At 48.7% G+C, this 20,004-nt stretch overlaps 1 protein-coding gene across 5 annotated transcripts; it reads left to right on the top strand.

Moving 5' to 3' along the window:
• LOC122389223 (tRNA (guanine-N(7)-)-methyltransferase-like) lies at nt 1-7,153 on the top strand. Of its 5 annotated transcripts, none has more exons than XM_043381049.1 (7): nt 1-131; nt 1,429-1,507; nt 1,742-1,884; nt 4,723-4,907; nt 5,406-5,519; nt 5,787-5,888; nt 6,746-7,153. In XM_043381049.1, exons 2-7 carry the CDS (start codon nt 1,431-1,433, stop codon nt 6,872-6,874), a joined length of 750 nt encoding a protein of 249 aa, XP_043236984.1. In that variant the 5' UTR covers nt 1-131; nt 1,429-1,430; the 3' UTR covers nt 6,875-7,153. The 5 variants fall into 5 exon arrangements, with proteins under 5 accessions (XP_043236984.1, XP_043236986.1, XP_043236985.1 ...); XM_043381051.1 differs by having other exon boundaries at nt 7-111; XM_043381050.1 differs by having other exon boundaries at nt 7-29.
• The last annotated feature ends 12,851 nt before the right edge of the window (nt 7,154-20,004 follow it).

The following is a 20,004-nucleotide window of genomic DNA, read 5'->3' on the forward strand; positions in this document are numbered from 1 at the left end:
TATGACGCAGCTGTAGCATTTACAGCGAAGTATAACATGTGTTTTGTTCAAATTATAAGATTATAATTAAATAAAAAGGACATAGGGGCTGTGTCCGCCTCAGGTCCTCAGGTCGGTGAGCACTTCCAAGAGTACGTACAATATTCCTGTAGATAAGCATTCCTGCATTTTTGGTCAATTTTACTGTTTTGAGCACACCATGGGTGATGGGAGCATCTTCCCAGCCAAGCAATTTCAATGATTTCAACTTGCTTTGGCTAAAGTTGAAGCCCGTTTCAGTTTTGCATGGGCCTTAGTCTTACTAACTAGGTACTGGATAAAATCAGCTGGCGACGCACGATAGCTATGTTATTTATTGATATAAATAAGGTAGGAGATTGACAGGAACATGAACACGTAAAATGGCACTCGTAGAAAATTAAAGGATATTTAGTTATTTGTATCTGGCATTGATATATAACAAGCTCTGGTAGTGCCACCATACTGTGTCAGCTGGCGAGTTTTCCAGAAAATAGTACGGCCCGTTCTGCCCTGGTAAGTTGAAGTGGTAACTCTGACATGCCAGATTTGGGCCGGTGTAAACGGAACGCCGTTGGAACAGGGAGGTTTGGGTTGATATGGCTTAATTCTGCTGCCAGTGCCGGCATGAAATAAATCCTAGCCCATGATTCTGGTTAATAAGCCTTTGCCGTACGTAGCGCTCCCGCTCCTGGCTCCGGAGTTTGGGTTGTTATGGTTTTGAACCGCCAAGTCTGGCTCAAGTCCAGCAACTGGCTCCCTGCCATAAGACGTGATGTTCGGGAGAGGCGCTGTGGGGCATATTTTGCAACCACAGCAGTGTGCGTCCTTGAATTACCCCAAGAATACATGTTGTCAGACTATAGGACATAGGTAGCCTACAGAATCTAACAAGTTACAACCTACAGTAATTTTAAATAATGTTTCAAAATGCCACAATTTGTATTGAGGTCTCAAAATATGCACCCTCTATTTAGTATTTACCTCCACAAACCTTCACCCTGCCACGCCGTGCTATGGCCAGGTCTGGCTGGCCAGTGGCTAGTCATAGCTGCTCTGTCATATAGTGGCTGAAGTCTGATTGTAGTGAGGGCGAGCTCTGGGATCATGTGTCAGCTCCAGTAGAGCTCCAGACCTTGCCCATGTTTTGGCAGGAGTAAGTGCCAGAGCTAGCCAGAGTACAACCAGATATGGCCCAAATCAATTTTACTGGCTGGTACCAAGATGCCTACCTTGACTTTTGAGCACCATTCAGGTCACCCCATTTGGTAGCAGATGGGAAACTGGATAGGCTTGAGGCCTTGAAGCCTTGAAGAAGCCTTATAGCCTGCATCTTAATTTTTTTCCTGAGTTGTTCAATGTTTTGTGAGATAATCTAGCAATAGCTGGACATATTTTTCTCTGTTTCAGAAATGGCTGCCCTCCCACAGAAACGTTTCTACAGACAAAGGGCTCACTCGAACCCAATAGCTGACCACTGCTTTGACTAGTAAGTAGCAATATTATGGGGATAATAATGATATAGTCGAGAGTTTCAAGTTGGACATAATCAGTAATATTTGTCGTCTATGTAGTAGAGCCTCATGTGCCAATGCCATAAGAAAATATTTGCTGGTAATGTAACTTCAGATGAAGTTGTTGTCTTGCAGTGTTCAAAATGCTGAACTGGCTTTACAATTTACATCCATCTTCTTAACACAACCTGTGCTTGCTGCTGTTTCAGTCCAGTGTCTCCAGATGCCATGGACTGGTCGCCATACTTTCCACACTATTTTGGCAAGGACTGCACTGCCAGTGACCAGGCGGAAAAGCAACAACATCTGGTGCGGTTCGCCGACATTGGGTGTGGATATGGCGGACTGCTAGGTGAGTGTTTGACTGAGCGAATTGGTCTCTCGAACCTCTGACTGCCCACCCCAGTAGTTCAGTGGCATTGTCCGTCCCTTGAGATGGCCGGTAGTAAAACCCATATCGGTATGGAAAATCGGCCAACGTCATTTGTTCCTGGCGCTTATAGCTTTCGGTAAGAGTTGTCGTAGAAAAACACGGAACAAATAGTGCATGGACGAGTTTCGAATGTTAAATCTTCATCAGCATGACATAATCAAAAAGAAAACAAGATATCCAAACAAGATATCCAACAAGATAAGAAAATAAGATCGTGATGATGTTATGATGATGAAGATTTCACAATCGAAACGCGCCCACGCACTATTTGTTCCGTGCTTTTCTACTTGTCTCTATCAATATACAAGAGTTGTGTCACATGCCAGATGAAGTCAGTGAGTGAGTGTTACATGAAGTTGTGTGCAGATGTCTGTTAACAATCACTGATCGACTTGTAAGGTCTGCGGTGCGGTGTGCTAATTATTTCTCGATCGGGTGGTATTGGTCAGTGGTAGAATTTACGCAGCTCCGCGTAGGATGGCTGCAACCCTTGAGAATCCGCTCAATGCACTCGTTTGAAAAAGTGGCTGCCACTAGGCACTAACGGGGCATATTCATCCACTGGGTCATAGACCACTATATATCTGGACTGTGCACGGAAATTAGGGCCCTGCCATTAGGGCCCTAACTTTCGAAGGTCGTCACAGCCAACTTATTCGCCATATGATGATGTGCTTTGGGAAACATCACCACTAGTCAATTTGTAATCTGAGTTATATCTTACATTGAGCAAAAAATATATAATATTAGCGCAATCATCGAAAAAAGAAGGGCATTTTCTGCCCATTTCTTCCATGATTTAACATGGTGTGGATGATGGTTCCCAGCTAATTTTCACGAGAATTAGCAAATTTTCACAGACATGTAGCGAAGATTTTTGCAAGATTATTGTTGTTTGTTGTTTATCATTGACATGCGGGATAGTTCTCTTTTGTCTTTAAATAAAATGAAACCTTTTAATGCATACATGCCACTGAAATACAGTAAAATGTGCCGCTAGTGATAATCACTTCAGAATATCCTATGAACAGAACAGGGAGTGAGCATATTCAAAGAGCCAAGACAGTGCATGCAACAATGTCAGTTTTCCGGTTCCTGGCTAAGGCATCAATATGAAGTCAATTTCTATATGCCCTAAAGCTGAAAATGTCTTGGAATTCTGACCACTGGGCTCCCTGTGAGTTTTATTACATGCTGTGACGCTGGCCGAGACCGAAAAATTGAGCAGAAGACAACTGTAAGGAGAGGTGGCGGATCCGTTTCCAGACTGGCGGCTCCTATAATATCAGTCACAAGTGAAGCCCAAAACTAGCTAAAGTCTTGCAATTTGGTCAAGTGATGGTCACATATGTTATGGCTTGCGGAGAGCTGGCGTGCCCACATCAGCAATCTGTGTTCCGCTCCTGCATGCAAGCAATGGGTCCTGCTCTGGTAACAGCTGCCGAGTCGCTCTCTCTTCGGCACACGTATAGCTTCAAACGTGTGTTTCAAGACAGCGCGACTACCATTGTAAAGGAAAACGATAACTTTCTTCACATTGCTCGCTGAGGGAGTCACACTGTCGAGAAGCACCTCAAGTTACAACGCTACGACCTGCATTCCTTCAACACATTGATGTGTATAGTTGAGCGAAAAACAAACATTGCAATTCATGGAGTCAATATGGACAGTATACCGTCACTCAACACCAGCGATGCGCGAACAGAGCTTCATGAAATAAGAAAGCTTCATGAAAATGAGAAAGGTTGAGCCGCAGGACGTAAACACAATGCAACATTCCTGGGATCAGTTTGTCTATGCAATCAATAACTACGATCCTATTCGTCGATGTGTAAGATACCTACATGGCTGAGAATTTCAGATGTGGATTTACAATTCGAATAGTAACTAAAGGCAAATGTAGCACAAGAACTATAAGAAAGTGCATTCCTAAGTGCGAAGTTCTGCTGCAGTGTCCAGTGAACCGAGATCTCGTGACTCCGTCTAAATCTCGAATCTCGATCGCCATCACCCGCTGCAAAATGCGGCCACCGTCACTGACAACGGTGTTCAAAAGTCCCCTTCTCTCGAGAGGGACAGATGACAGAACCCGTCTGTCCCTATGCTGAGCATGAAATCGGCCTCAGTGGAAGCAGGGAACAGTTGTGGCCCAGCAGGTCACCTCGGACGGTCTCGCTAAAAACGCAGCACCGGCAGCTTTGTTATTTACCCATAGGAATCTTCGTAATTCCGTGGCGCAGATCGTGTGGGCTTTCAAAGCATTGAGCCGGGTGCGTGTCTGATTTAGACAGGCAAATTAATCTGCAGTGTGTCCAATATGTCGTCAGACTGTCTCTTGTCAAAAACGACCGATCACGGATTGTTCCTGTCTATTGATGCTTTGAACTTAATACAGTGTGATATACCTGTCTATAAGTGCTTTTATTTATTTATCGTGTTAAAAATCATGCTGTAAATTATACATTTATTAAAATATACATCACATTTAAGAAGTTACTTTCATTTAAATGGGCTTACTAGAGCGTCAATACACAATTCCGCGTGCTACGTCGAATTTCCCAGCAGGGCCCTAATAGCAGTCGGCAAAATCCGTGCACAGTCCAGATATATAGTGGTCTATGACTGGGTCAACTCAATGAAGGGATGAACTTGTTTTCGTTGCTAATTAACTCGCTGTCTCGTTGAATTCATGTCGCCATTTTCTCACTGAAGTTAATACATTATCGGTTCGTCTCACAAAGCGGGCGTGTTGCGCAGTTCGGCTGTCGACCATGTTTCCCGAGGTGCTGATGCTGGGGATGGAGATCCGCGTCAAAGTGTCCGACTACGTCTCAGACCGGATCACGGCTCTGCGGGCCCAGCACCCGGGCCAGTACCAGAACGTGGCCTGCCTCCGCTCCAACGCCATGAAGTACCTCCCCAACTTCTTCAGAAAGGGACAGGTGGGTACATGTAGCCGATGGAGTATATTAGGAGCAAAGCTAAAAGTAAGAAAATGTTTGATGGTGGGTTATTTAAATAGGAACCGACGTAGTTTTATTGAATGACTACTACATTACTTATCACTGAACCGTGGCAATTTATCAGCTATTGTCGAGGGTTTAAACGTGTACACTGTACTCTTGCTTGTGAAGGATCTTTTTTATATTCCATCTGAGCCATGAATGTGTCATTCAAATGTTTGGGGTGATGAGGTCAGAATCCGTAGTAATCATGTTTCCATATTTTTATTTTCAGAAGCTATGGCCCAGCCCAGCGACTGGTCGGGAAATGGATCGCGAACAGGCTTAGTTGAATAAATGCTGTTACTTTTGCCATTTTTAGCTGTTGGTCGCTGTCCCATCCGATAGCTAGTGGCCAATTACACTACGTGATCCGATTTCCACCCGCTGAATGCTCCACTCTAATGAATGAATGTTGATGAATGTTCCTCTCCACAGCTGACCAAGATGTTCTTCCTGTTCCCCGACCCACACTTCAAGAAGGCCAAGCACAAGTGGCGCATCATCAGCCCGACTCTACTCAGTGAATACGCCTACGCTCTGCAGGAAGGGGTGAGCACTAACTTTATTGTTAAGTACGGCTCGATGAGCGGATAGCTGGCTCATCTGGATCGGGCTCGCTTCTGGTTCATGGTTTCGTTTATAAGTTTTGCATCTCCGACACGGGGATGATAAAGGACCCGTGCACCTCTGACCCTGGGCATTGTTTATGACTGACCCAGAGTACGGTGTATGACCTAGCTGTGCCTCTCTGACCCAGGGTACTGTGATGACCTCTGACCCAGGGTATCGTTTCTGACCTGCGCCCCTCTGACCCAGGGTATCGTGTACACCGTGACGGACGTTAAGGACCTGCACGAGTGGATGGCCAAGCACCTGGAGGAGCACCCCCTCTTCCAGAGGATTTCTGACGAGGAACTGGTGAGTGTTCCATTGGTTGGCTGCAGTCGTGGCGTTGGCTGTTGTCGTAGCGTACATATCTCCGTAGCTTTAGTGCTTCGCTGTAGTGTGATGTAAGTAGATGTATCTGTAGACTTTAAAATAGCGTAGCAGTGCTGTAGCATAGGATTATGGGCAAGCGTTTCTGTGGTCACTGCATTTTAGTGGTAAGGTTACTAAAAGCTAAGTCGTAAAGGTTGACGGAGTCAGCCCTAGCTCCCCTGATTCTGACTGGTAGTCGGCTTTGGTCTCCAGTGGTAGCCTGTATCGATCCGAACTCTAAATGGCGATGGTCTCGGAGTCGGGTCGGGTCCTTCGTGTCTCCGTTTACCTTCCTGGATTGTGGCGCCGAAAGTTTGTGACAATGAGCTAGCGTAGGGCTTTCGCGAATGAGGGTTAAAATGTCAATATCTTTCATCTTTATCCTCCTAGGAGTTAGGTCTATTGTTTTGGTGGAAGGAAAATTATTAGGGGCGGTCAGCGGTGATTCCCTAGCTTTGCTATTTGTTACTCGAGAGAGAATCTGGATATTCGGAAATATTCAACGACTAAGATGCATCTGAGTCGTTTGGTGATTATTTTTAATCGGTTCCACAGTCTCCATACGTTCCTTGGGTCCGCCATTCAACTCTGTTGTCCTGTACGATTCTACTGTCCATCTCTCCAAGAAGATGTCCTTTGATTGAATATCCAAACGGAGCAGCTATTGCTGTAGTTGGCGCTGCCTCCATCCAAGTTGTCGGCCCAGTTTTCCATACACCCCACCGTTCAGGGTGCATTCCACCTCATTGCGCCAGTGCAGCCGGTCGGCCGGACTCTATCGGTGCCGTTCGTTCCAGAGCGGCGACCCGGTGGTGCCCCAGCTGTACGACAGCTCCGAGGAGGGTCAGAAGGTGACCAGAAACAGCGGCGACAAGTTCCTGGCCGTCTTCCGGCGTATCCCGGATCCGTACTCTGAAAACAGCTGACGGCCGACACCAGCGGGCGCCAGCACAGTGTACGCTTCGGACGGTGCTGACGGGGGCGCTGCTGTCCCGGACCCTGACTCGGGAAACAGCTGACGGCCTGTACCGGGGCGGCAGCACAGTCGGCGCTCCGGACTGAAGGGAGCGCTGCTGTCCACTGCGATTACAGGGACCGATGTGCCGCTGTGTTGTACGCGACTTGTTTTACGCACTGTTTGATGTGCATCCTGTTCATATTGACTTTGTTGACATGTGGGAACGATAAGAAAATATTCATTTGAACAGGATTTGTTTCGACGACACAACAAAATCTTGTGCTGACCAAAAGCGTGCAACAGCAGTGGAAATGAACGATGTTGACACTTGACATCGTAGCATATCCGGTGTCTGTTTGACAGGATCCGGATTGTTTCCTTATTGAAAAGATGCGTTGGGTAATCCGTTCCGCTTCGGTAATAATGCACATTGCACCCTTGTATAACATGCTCATTGTTCAATTCTAGCTACAGTATCGATAAAACTGTCTACAGGCTACAGCTGTTTTAGCATCATTGAAGTTAAAAAAGATCAGTCCCATGCTCATTTAGCAGAGTATCATGATAGTTTTGAAACATGGGCGCAAAAGGACCTTTGCTGTCGGCGCGCCCTAAAGCCCCAATAAACAAACAATAGTTTTGAAACTAGATCGCTTGGAAGAAATTAACGACAAGTTGCGTAATCACGATGAATTGCATCATGCTCCACACGCTGGTTAACCAAACCAGCCAACCTTCTCTAATCTGGCAAACCGCAACGTAACCAGCAGAGTCGTGCAGAGTGCTGCATCCAAACCTACCACACTTGTTTCACCGTGATTGAAGTGAACTGATTGAACCAGTCCCAATTTACGCGATCCTCTGCCACAACCTGCCACTAAGTCACGCCGACTCGCTGGTAGTTTGTCGCGGTTCGCTGAGACTCATTACCTGAGCTCACGACCGTCGGCATAGGCTTAAGTAGTCACCTGTCACTGCTAAGGCTGTGACTCCCAAGCAATGTCGGGGCGAAGGGCCTCCTCTGCTTACTTGATACTCTGTGGATCTGTGGATAGGCTGCAGGTGCCAGCCGGCTGATCAAACATATCATTCAGTTGTAATATTGGCAGTAATTTGGCATGATATGGCATGGCATGGCCTTTGAGCTAGTCAACATTTCTTGTCACTTCTACATACATGCTTCTACTTTTTTAACGTTCTGTGTAACGCGGCATCGTGTGCAATTATGTCGGCTTAGTATTCTCCGCAAATTAGGGCAGTACCCAGTCACTACCAGGCTCGTTCCTCTCCCTTTCATCGTCCTGCGTATCGGCCGGATGGACTGTGTCTCTCGCACATCGTATCTGCCATCCGTATTCCGTCCACTCCAGCACACTCAGCACCACTTGCTTCCGCAAATCCAGCTGGGCGGTATCCAGGGGGTGGTCCTTAGCCGACGGCGGTGGCTTCCGACGCAGGTGGCCTGTATCTCCTGCCGTCCGCCGCCTGCCGGATGTGCTCCCAAAGCTCCACACAGTCGGCAGGTGGCACGTATCCACGGAGAGAGACACCTAGCAGTGGCGGCGAGCTGCACTTCGTTCTGTCTATTTAAGATTCGCTATTCACGATCTGCCACTTTACCCCGTCCCCCCGTCCTTTCGTAATATTTATAAATAGGATGGTGTCATTTATTCACACGGACGAGGAAGTGGCGCTGGGGTGAGTCTGGGATGGGCTGAGTGATCTAGTCGGTCTGCCGGTGCCGGTTTATTTTGTCTATCGCCGGCGACGGTGGGGGTCTGGAATCAGACGGAAAACGGTACCGCGCGCCGGCAGGTCCTTCCTGGTGTGCATTGCGGGGTGTGTAATAGGGTTAGGGTGTCGGGACGTGTCGAGACTGTCTGTACTGACTCGAGCGGCCGTACAGCGATGGTCAGTGGGGGCTTTCCCCTGCCACATGCACTCTGCACTGCAGCCCGCCCCGCGGAGGATGCTGGGTGGTCGGCCTGACGGGATGGGCCAGTGCCGGTGGGGTTTGTAACTTTGTGACCCCGATTTGGGTCGCGGCACGGTGGTGGAATGGTCCCAGACCCTGTGCCACGTGGCTGTGCGGGTGACGGCGACGAGCAGCGGTGGTAGTTTTAGACGGGCGTGCCGTAATGTTCATTGTTCAGATCAGAGCACCGTCCATAATTGCCGATCAGTTTTACTGAAATGGTGAAATGAAGGTCTGAAGGAACACTTTGCACGACTGTTAACCCTCGCCCGTATAGGGGGGGGGGGGGGGGGTCGAACGGACCCCCCCCCCCATGGTTTTTCGCGAATAACTCGCGTAAAAAGCGGCCGATCGCGACGAAACTTTCAGTACCCTCGCGTTCATCAATTTCACACCTACCCTGAAAATTTCATGACCCTGACCCAAATGACCTTTGACCTGTGACCTACTTTTCGAGACCATGTTTGGCTGGAATCGCGATTCGGCGTATGTCGGCTCGCATTAGCCGCGCGTTTGCAGTCTTTTCGTGGTTTCAAGCGTTCAAACATGTGATATGATGTTGCCCCCATGCATTAGGGTGGGTGTCAAGGTCACCTGAAGGTCAGGTCAGGTCATTGACCTTTGATGACCTCGGTTCACTTTTTCGAGTTTTACATGTTTCTAGGCCAGTTTTTGGAGCTGAATTCGAATTTAGCAACCATATGAACATATACGAAGTAGTTTTGGTGCCTTCGTAACATGTTACGAAGCTTTCAGAGGCGGTTGCCACCTACTACGAATACCCTTACTGGTTGACCTGACCTGACCTGAGCCGACCTGGCCTAAGTACATGAAGACATCATCTGTGATCAAAACTAACATGATATTCGTGATCAGCACCCCGAAAAACCCCTTAGCAGCCACACTTTACGACGTTCTAACAGGTCCCGATTTTCCCGCCTGTGGGGTCATTGACCTGACCTGCAAGGTCAACCAATGACCTAGGACCTTAAAATTGGGTATCATCGGCTTCCTCTCGTCACGGGCAACACGCTCGTTCTTTCCGCAAAGCTCTAGCTCGATCAGGGGCGAAACGGCAAGGGGGGGGGTCCAACGGACCCCCCCCCCCTTATACGTTCGCGGCTGGAAAAACACCAATACGGGCGAGGGTTAATGTGTATTCAAGCCGTGAAGATTGTTTGCGTGAAAGTATATTCACGTTATATCTTGCAGCCACATTTTTTTAGCATCGGCCTGATACTGCAGTCCATGAATAGGTATTCGGTAAGAGTAACGATATACCCCGCTGTTCCGTATGTGTCACAGCTGAGGTACTAATGCTGATACCAACTACTAATTACAGGAAACCGTCTCCACCTCTCCAATCATGACGTTGTAGTCGCCGGCATCGTGACAATGGGCTGAGCTCCTCGGGTTGATGGCGGGCCTCGACTGTTGAGGATAACGTAGCGGATACCATTGAAAATCGTTTGATTGCCGGGAAAGGTCACAGTGTGACTAATCCAGTGTCGTGAGCACGGTATTTGTGTTGGTCACTCGATAAGTGTGTATAGTAGAGCCTTTGTTTCCTGTCTGGCGTCGTTACAAGGTCCGGATAGTGAAGTCAGCATGCTGGGGGTTGATCGGTCGGGGAGGGGTGGGCAATTGCCTCGTGAAATGTATAGTCTACTACAGAATGATGTTCCACTTTTCACTGGCAATTATTTGCCTGGAGTGGTAGGCTGTGCCGCATCACACGGTCTGAGTTCACAAATTATAGCTTTGTCCCAATGCTCACAATCGACACGCTTAATTGCGTGATAAACGGCACAACTTAGCGCTCCGGTCAACTGATAGCTTCTGAGGAGTGGAACATCTTTCTGTAGTCGACTATACACAGATGTGAGATATCTCGCATGATATGAGATGTCGCAACAACTTTCGATTGCGACCAGTGTTTCCGCCACACGATGCGGGTATGACATTCAAATCTGATTCAGCGCTGACAGTTTCAGTGATATCACCACATCAATATCAGCGGGTTTATTATCTCAGAGTGGCGCGGAAGCTGCAGACAATATCTGTACCAGCGGAACGTATCGTACTGACACTCAGTCTGTCACCGACAGACGCCCCCGATCCTGCGCGTGTTTTTGTTATGGCCACAAATTGTCAGGTGCATTTGTCTTTCAAGCATCGATATGTTGCTCTGTGCCGACATCAGGGTCTTGACTACAATGCTAGCGGTAGGTAGACCCCGCAGGTATCGGTGCCCAGGTAAGGGGAGAGGTGCAATGTGCACGGGACAATTTGCATTGGTATTCCCCGAGTTTGTAACGTAAAACGTGTTCCTGGACCCTATATTTTCGTACAAGCTGCACCCGTTCCTTCCCGTTAGACGGTTAGGCGATGATAATTAGGTAACTTGTATGATGGGACCCGAGTCGAATGACATAAAAACTACCTGGGCGAGCTGCTGCAAACTATTAGTTATCGTTGGACGTTTTTATCACACCGTGTTGTTTCATTCAACTATAATTTGAAGGTAAACTTTGGTCGTTTGTCACACTTTTGTTCGCCGAGGGTTTGAAGTTGTCGCTACTCCGTATCCGTTGAACACGTCGCTGCAGTGTGAATTAAAAATGCCCATGGGCTGTCGCTCGCTATCGCTCAGTCCAAGACACCACTAGGTGTCAACAGCTCATTTTTTGTTGTTCTCCCCGGTCACACACCCAGCAGCGTCGTGCAGCCTTTTTAGCCGACACTTCGTAACAGCACCATTTTCCTGGGGTGTTACAGCGCACAATATCCGCTCCGGAACGATTGTGTGCGCGGGAACAAACCACCATTAGCAACACCTTCCTGCGAGCGGAGCTCTGGGCCGACCGGCCGGCCGCGCCCGCCCCTCCCAGCCTGGCTGATCTCAGCGCACCACACAGTGGGTGACTGCGGAGCACTCCATGCCACTTTCTCGGCCCGTCGGCACCCGCGCACCGCCGACGCCGGGGCCGGGGCCTTGCACGGCCTGCATTGGACACTTTCATCTTCTGTCGTTGGTCTCGCCTGACTGACCCGGCGTCACAGATCTGAAGCCAGTGTCGCTGCGATTCGCATGAGATCCGCTGGGTCATCGCCTCTCTAGCGTGCGATCTTGCCAGCCATCAATTTTCATTGTCACTTATTGAGTCAGAGCATGGCGCATGCCCCTGTATGGTACGGGATGTTGGTTTGGCTGCTGTACATATACCTTGGAGATCGGATGACTTCATAATTTGTCGGTAGCTGAGAATTGCCGAGTAGGTTTGCTCAGATGTTACAAGTAGAACTATTGTTGAATATATCTTTTCTCAGTTGGATTTATCTCGTGGCTGCACCATTATTGCTAAACGTGGGCAGCATGGTTCAGTTGATAATGGTGTAAGCATTTTCACTTTGTCCAGTCGTCATCCAGCGATAAATCAGTTCCGCTGGTACCTCCATTCTGAATAATTATTTTAACACGTTGCAGATAGTTTGCAGTTTCCACTTTCGCCCTTAATTATGTATATTTTATCACAATCGCTGCCGGTCTCCCACACCACGTCGGTCCACTCCATTAATATGTAGCCCGCAGCACCCTGGCCTGACCAGAGGCCGTGATTCACCCGTGCCGGACGGGCTGAGACGGCGGCAGCCGACCGGCCTGCAGGACGGCGCCGACGGATGACACTGACGACGGATGACGCCGCCGGCTGCTAATGGGCCGAGGATAAACAGGGCGCGCCGCCGCACAAACAGACTGTCACAGAGCGGCCGCAGACGGCCGACCGGCACGGGACGGACGGGACACGGGATGGACTGTCACAGAGCGGCCACAGACGGCCGACCGGCACGGCACGGACAGGACACGGGGTATACTGTCACAGAGCGGTGCACATACGGCCGACTGGCACGGCACGGGGCAGTGGGACCACGACAAAGACGGGGACAGAAGGAACCGCAGTGGCACGGACGGGACACGGGATAGACTGTCACTGCAGCCACAGACGGCCGACCGGCACGGTACGGACGGGACGCGGGATAGACTGTCACTGCAGCCACAGACAGCCGACCGGCACGGGATGGCACGGACGGGGACACGGGATAGACTGTCACTGCAGCCACAGACGGCCGACCGGTACGGGACGGACGGGACACGGGATAGACTGTCACTGCAGCCACAGACGGCCGACCGGCACGGTACGGACGGGACACGGGATAGACTGTCACTGCAGCCACAGACGGACGGGGACACGGGACAGACTGTCACTGCAGCCACAGACAGCCGACCGGCACGGAACGGGGCGGGAGACGGCACAGACGGAGACACGGGATGGACTGTCACAGAGCGGCCACATACGGCCGACCAGCACGGCACGGGGTGGGAGGACGGCACGGACGGGGACACGGGATGGACTGTCATCGGCCGCAGAGGGGGCCGGTCGGTGCTCACCTCAGCAGATGGCAGTGGGATTTTTAGGGTCCTGTTGGGAAACACTGCAAGAAGAGGCGTGGCTTTTTTGCGAGTAATATACTTCAACGGCTGACAGGTGGACGCAGGAGATGGTACGCCATGGCACAGAACATGTCTTTCGAAGTGATAAATATTTTACAGGGGATTCGGGTGACATCTCGGGTGTAACACCGCACGTCGCTGGCTGGCTGTGACGTCATAACTTGTGGTTCTTGTGGTAAGATGTCAATTGCAGTTTTTTAGTTATTGATCCGGGCCCGCCCGTATTGTACAGGATAAATTCGCTACAATGCGGACCTACCTAAAGATGCTGACGTCATTATCGTTTGAACGCTCCCTTTATGTGGGTGAGGTGAGGCGGGGCTGGCCACCGCGGTTATACGCTATTATGCAGGCGTTTTATCTTATTGAATTGTTATTATTGGAAAATATTTACATCCGCCCACATACATCTTGATTAATGGTTTTGCTTTGTGCCGGTGGGAACCACGCTGCAATCTGCATTGATTAATATGGTATTATATGGTACTATGTACCTATATTGCTAAATATAATTTTCCTGATCGAACAACTTCTTAGCAAGCTGGCTCGCTGCTGCAGATGCACTGCAGCATGCACGCATCCTCTGATTTCAAACGGAAATGAGCCGAAACAATCTGAGACTGTCGCCCGCAGTGATCTGCATTCGAGTAGGCCGTCCACGCAGAAGAGGCCCGGCCCGAGCGATAGTTTGTCCACGACAAATCGACAAATAAGAAATTAAATTTGCACCCTCATATTTTATTCTTCGTTGAAAACTGGTGTAAGGGGTTGTGATGGGCGGGGAAGCCAGCTGTGGCAAGGATTTTTTTTCTTCGAACAACTGTTTCCGAGATATAGCCTCGGGCAATTTCTGGATTTCGCGCTGCAGCCCTATGTTTGGCGGCCTATAACTCAGAAATTATTGGTTTCTTACGATAAAAACTTTATATGGTTCAACTCACAATCAACCAACAAACATTTTGGCTATCTCGGATTTTCAATTTTTGAAAATTTTGATCACGTGACCTTTTGTCCTATTTTTCGAAGAGTGACCTTGATATTTTCCCCACTGAAAGTTGCAATTTTGTCTGATGACGATTAAAGCCTTATCGATTGTCATTCATATGCGATAATAAAAAAAGTGGTTATCGCCCTGCGTTGACCTCAGGTCAGGTCATTTTTATGACCTGTCCATTATTACGAGCGGGAGCGACAGCGAGATCTCGAGAATAAAGCAAGATAGCGACAAGCGGTAAACGGTAAAGGGTACACAAGGATAAGGTCTATAATTTTTACTGAGGTCATTTTCAGGTCAGGTCAAAGATGACGTCACAGGAGCTAAAAGGAAGTCAAAATAGCGGCACTATACATATATATGAAGTTTTTTCTCAAATAACTTTCAAGGTATCCCAGCTAGGAACAAACTAATGGCACCATCGTGATCCTCTCGTCGATCCGCATCGAAACATATGTATGTTGACCTCGAAAGGTCGAAAGGTCAAAAGTTGACCTCAGATCACGTGACCTAATGTCAAGTTGACCTCAGATCACGTGACCTAATGTCAACTTTTGACCTTTCGACCTTTCGAGGTCAACAAACATATGTTTCGATGCGGATCGACGAGAGGATCACGATGGTGCTATTAGTTTGTTCCTAGCTGGGATACCTTGAAAGTTATTCGAGAAAAACTTCATATATATGTATAGTGCCGCTATTTTGACTTCCTTTTAGCTCCTGTGACGTCATCTTTGACCTGACCTGAAAATGACCTCAGTAAAAATTATAGACCTTATCCGTGTGTACCCTTTACCGTTTACCGCTTGTCGCTATCTTGCTTTATTCTCGAGATCTCGCTGTCGCTCCCGCTCGTAATAATGGACAGGTCATAAAAATGACCTGACCTGAGGTCAACGCAGGGCGATAACCACTTTTTTTATTATTGCATATGAATGACAATCGATAAGGCTTTAATCGTCATCAGACAAAATTGCAACTTTCAGTGGGGAAAATATCAAGGTCACTCTTCGAAAAATAGGACAAAAGGTCACGTGATCAAAATTTTCAAAAATTGAAAATCCGAGATAGCCAAAATGTTTGTTGGTTGATTGTGAGTTGAACCATATAAAGTTTTTATCGTAAGAAACCAATAGTTTCTGAGTTATAGGCCGCCAAACATAGGGCTGCAGCGCGAAATCCAGAAATTGCCCGAGGCTATATCTCGGAAACAGTTGTTCGAAGAAAAAAAATCCTTGCCACAGCTGGCTTCCCCGCCCATCACAACCCATTAGACCAATTCTAAGCAAAAAATAAAATATGAGGGTGCAGGGCACTTGTCGATTTGTCGTGGAACGCCCCAGTGGCCGGTGCCTTGCTCATCAGTCAGATAGTGACAGTCTTGCTCATGCAGAACTGGGCTGACGACGATCGGTGTGTCGTTCTGTCATGATCGTTCTGACGGCGGTTGGTGTCTTATGACCGTCTTGCTCACGCAGAAGTTGCCCGTTGGCGGCCGGTGTCCTGTGACGGTTCTGCTCACACAGAACTGGTCTGTAGTTAGTCGATGTGACAGTGTCCTGTGAGAGTCTTGCTCACGCAGAACTGGCTCAGCGGCCGCCTGTGTGTCATAACCCATAACGTACCCATGTGCTGCATGCTCGGCTGCATGCTCGGCTGCAGCCACACCGCGTCACGTCGTCAGCAGTGACACACGCTGTAGCAACGCTAGTGCTGTGGGCGGCGGTGGAAGAAATGGTAAAGACCCGGGCGGAGCTGTGCTCAACTGCTCACCAAGGCAGGCGACGGGCGAAGGGTGGGTATAGGTTTTCCTTGCGATGTGAAGGAAAGGTCTTTTTTATTCAAAGTCACAGGAATATGGTGAAGTATGTAGTGCATCTGCACCGCGAAGTACACCTTCAACATTGTGTGGTTATTTATAGTAAACATGCGTCCCGTTTGGTACGCGAGTGGGTGCAGTTCATGTACCACTTTACCGCAAACTGCAGCTGCCTCAGCTCAATAATCCTTCCACTTACTCGATCGGCGGATAAATACGAGACGGAAACGCGTCACTGTCGAGTGTGGCGACACGGTCCCCCGTACACACACCCATGATGGCCACCTGTGTAGATTGATGGTATCGCCAGCGCCGTCATCGGCCACGCCTTACCCCGTTAGTCGCGCGCGGTGCCGGGACAACGGATTGCGGTATCCTGCTACCGCACTTACCGGCCATTTTTGTTTTGCCACAAAGGATGGTGCAGTTACGTTTCCTCTATTGTTTGTAATCGTTTGAGTCATCTTTATAATATTGACGTCGACGATACTGCGTGCAGGTTGGGATCAGATGAGCCTTACGACTTCATAAGTCATGCGACTACTCCTTGTCCCACATTCCTAAGATTGTATCAATGCTGATGAGGGTGTGTCAAAAATGCAAAAAAAACAACTTGACTTAGGTACCTTCGTTTATCCATGCTTGCAGTTTTAAAGATAGGCAGCAGTAAAATAGGATGCTGCTGCATCAAAGGTAAACTGACGGTTCGTCCTTTTTTGCTCAATAAAACTTTTGCACATTCCTGTGAACCTGTACGTGCCCAACATTTGTGGCTACTGCACTGCTCAGAAATGGCTCCGTTTAGGTATGGGGAGTGCCCGCGCCGGTCCTCAGTCCTTCCCTGGTAGGTAGGCTGTGCCGCCGGACATCGAGTCCCTGCGGGCAGCCTACCCCCTGCCGCCATGGTTCACTGCGGGGAACACAGGGAACTGCGATGCCTCAGTAAATAGAGCCGCGGCCAGCGGCCTCCAGATCATTTATCCATAACACTGTGGCAGTTGGCACAATTTTGGCGAAATAACCAATACAGAGTGCATTTCTATGAACATTACAAAAAGAAGAAATGCATGCGATACGTTGAGCTGAGTTGCAATTAATGCCGATCTGACTGTGCCCACTTGCACTGTTAAAGTTTTACACTGCGTATCACATATCGGCCGCATCGTCGGTTAATTATATTCGCGCATTATGTAAACCTCGCGGTAAGCGTCGTTTCTCATCAGCCAGCACCTTGTCACCTCCGTCCGTCCGGCGTCACTCAGTCGGTCGTAAACACCCGCTAATGTCGCCTCGGCTGCCTTTTAGAGCGTGTTCGGCGGCTCGGTTCGCGCCGCCTCCATATACGCCGGCGCTGAGAGGTGACCCGAGGCGCCCTCCCGCGCGGTGCAACAATGCCGCCCCCGCCGCCCGCCGCGCTCGGCCCTGTGACCTCGGCCGGCGCCGGAAGCTGACGGCTGACCTCTGACCCAGGTCGGCGGTGACGGGTGCCGCCGCGCCGCGCACGTCGCTCGCGCGCCACAACCGCCGCAGATACCCCGGCATCTGTCTAGGTGTGTGCTAGCTGGCCGCTGAGACGGCGGCATGCCGTGTTCCCAGAACAGTGGGCTGTTTCCCACGGCACGGGTTGGTGTTCGGGGATTAGGGCTGCCGCGTGGAACGTACTGAGGTCAACGGGTCAGCGGTCACCGGCCGGCCGGTGCCACGCCCGGTCACGATAAAACAGTAGGAAGGTGGGCCTTCTGATACTCTGCTACTGAATTCTGAGAGCTGATACTTACTGAGGCCCATGATGTGATTTAAAGTTGAACTTGCTAGACGTAGGTACTAAATTCAACTGCATTTGTTCACAATCACGAGGAAATCCAAATTATAATACGATGACAGGTTAAAGGGACACTCCCACCTTAACATTAGTTTTGATTTGAGATAGCCAAATTGGTGGCCATGGCCTACAAATACCGGTTTGGGCACTCACAACATCGAAAAATGCTTTAATTCGAAGATATGGAATTTCAAACTTGCAGTTTTCGGATTCTAAGGGGCTAATGCATTGGAATGCCCCCTTAGAATTTGTGACGTCAGCGGAGATCTAACGATTTTTAAATCTTAGACTAAAACCATCGTTAACACGTGGTGGTATACGCTGCTTTGCGCGCAACGTCTGCCGCACTTTAAGGCTGCCAAATTATTGCTTCCAAATAAAGTCGCTAGTAACAGGGGAGATCCCAAAAAGTAAACAAAAGTAAAAGCCTAATATCTTGAAAACCAGTGAATATTTTTCGGTGAAATTTGGTAGATATTCGTTTTCGCTCTTTCTGAACCAAGGGACATCACTTTCATGCCAATTCATTAACTTTTTTGAAGGTGGGAGGGTCCCTTTAACCACCCCTGTGTAAACGATTTGCGATACGTGCCAACTGCCAACCAGCTAGCCCTCGCACGACCAGGCCATTTCTCATAACACGAACGACCAGGGGGGGGGGTTGTTACGACCCCCCCTGGCGTTTCGAAACGGAAGGTCGTAGAGCTTAGCGGAAAAAACCAACGGATTGCTCTCAACGAGATCTCGCGATTGGTGGTATATTTTTTGGTCCTAGGTCAACATTTGACCTACTTTTGACCGGTCAAAGGTCAAATTTTCGGAAAAATAGACTTTTTTCAACTTTCGGCGGCGATTGCGGCAAAACGGTGGGAGATATCGACTTGAAACCTTCACTATATCGTGTTCCTTGATCAATTCTCTATCGTTTGGTATGTATTTCGTTTCCCTAGCTCTAAAAATGGCGCGTTGGGAGCGCCGGAAGTCGGCATGGTCACAGTCGGCGGCAGAAATTCGAAAAATCAAAATTTTAATTTTTGAAATCTGATTGTATTTTTGGATTTGGGAGGTCCATTTGCTCCCTATAGAAGCTAATATTGCTGCATATTCCCATTGAGGTGACAAGAATTAGCAAAATAGTGGTTCGGGCGCTTTTCAAAAATAGTACCGGACGCTGTTCCTCTTGTGACGTCATAGCTCCGTGACCTGACCTGACCCGGTCAAATTTCTTATACCATATGATAGCCAATACTTGCCCCAACATGCATGGGAAGTTTCATCATGATCCATCAATCGATGTCCGTACCACCGGCAGGAAACCTCGGGCGTTGGCACTCAGTTTGTGAAAATCCGGCCGGAGGCTGTACCTCTTATGACGTCATAACTCCGTGACCTGACATGACCCGATCAATTTTTTTTTCGGCAAAAGATGCGCAAAGGCTGCCCCAGAGAATATTGAAAATTTCAGCCCGCTACGACAAGCCGTTTAGCGTGCACTTCGAAAAAACCTCAGGGGGGGGGGGTTGATACAACCCCCCCCCCCTAGGCGTTCTAGGGCTAGGAGTCAGGTGTTATGGTTTATCGTTCAGTGCGGTGTGTCCAGTATTCCTCTCTGCCTCTGGTATCGCTCCTCAGTCCTGAGGCCTCATGCACCAAAATACCTAGCTAGGTAGAATCGGCAAAATACCTACCTAGTAAAACTACCTACGGCGGTAACTTCTCTTGCACCACCCTACCTACCTACTTAGGTAAATTTGACAGCTCGCGTTTTTAGGATTTGTTTTGATTGGCTGTTTGGCGACGAATTATTTGTGGGCGCAAACAAACAGTAACTAAAGAAAACAATTAAATGGATATTGTTTTTATTAATATACATTTTGGTATTATGAAATAATTTTTCATTTACGTAAATATCGATAGAAGTTATTTTCATATTAAATTACTTGAACAAATAAGCTTCGTTTCCATTGCAACGAGT

The sequence above is a fragment of the Amphibalanus amphitrite genome, unplaced genomic scaffold, assembly GCF_019059575.1.
Source record: "Amphibalanus amphitrite isolate SeventyFive unplaced genomic scaffold, NRLGWU_Aamphi_draft 000349F_arrow, whole genome shotgun sequence".
NCBI classification, from domain to species: Eukaryota; Metazoa; Arthropoda; class Thecostraca; order Balanomorpha; family Balanidae; genus Amphibalanus; species Amphibalanus amphitrite.

Coding starts and splice junctions, on each gene's coding strand:
- LOC122389223 (XM_043381049.1), top strand. CDS start 1,431: ATGGCTGCCCTCCCACAGAAACGTTTCTACAGACAAAGGGCTCACTCG. Junction 1,508..1,741: donor GCTGACCACTGCTTTGACTA/GTAAGTAGCAAT, acceptor CTGCTGTTTCAG/TCCAGTGTCTCCAGATGCCA. Junction 5,889..6,745: donor GGATTTCTGACGAGGAACTG/GTGAGTGTTCCA, acceptor CGTTCGTTCCAG/AGCGGCGACCCGGTGGTGCC.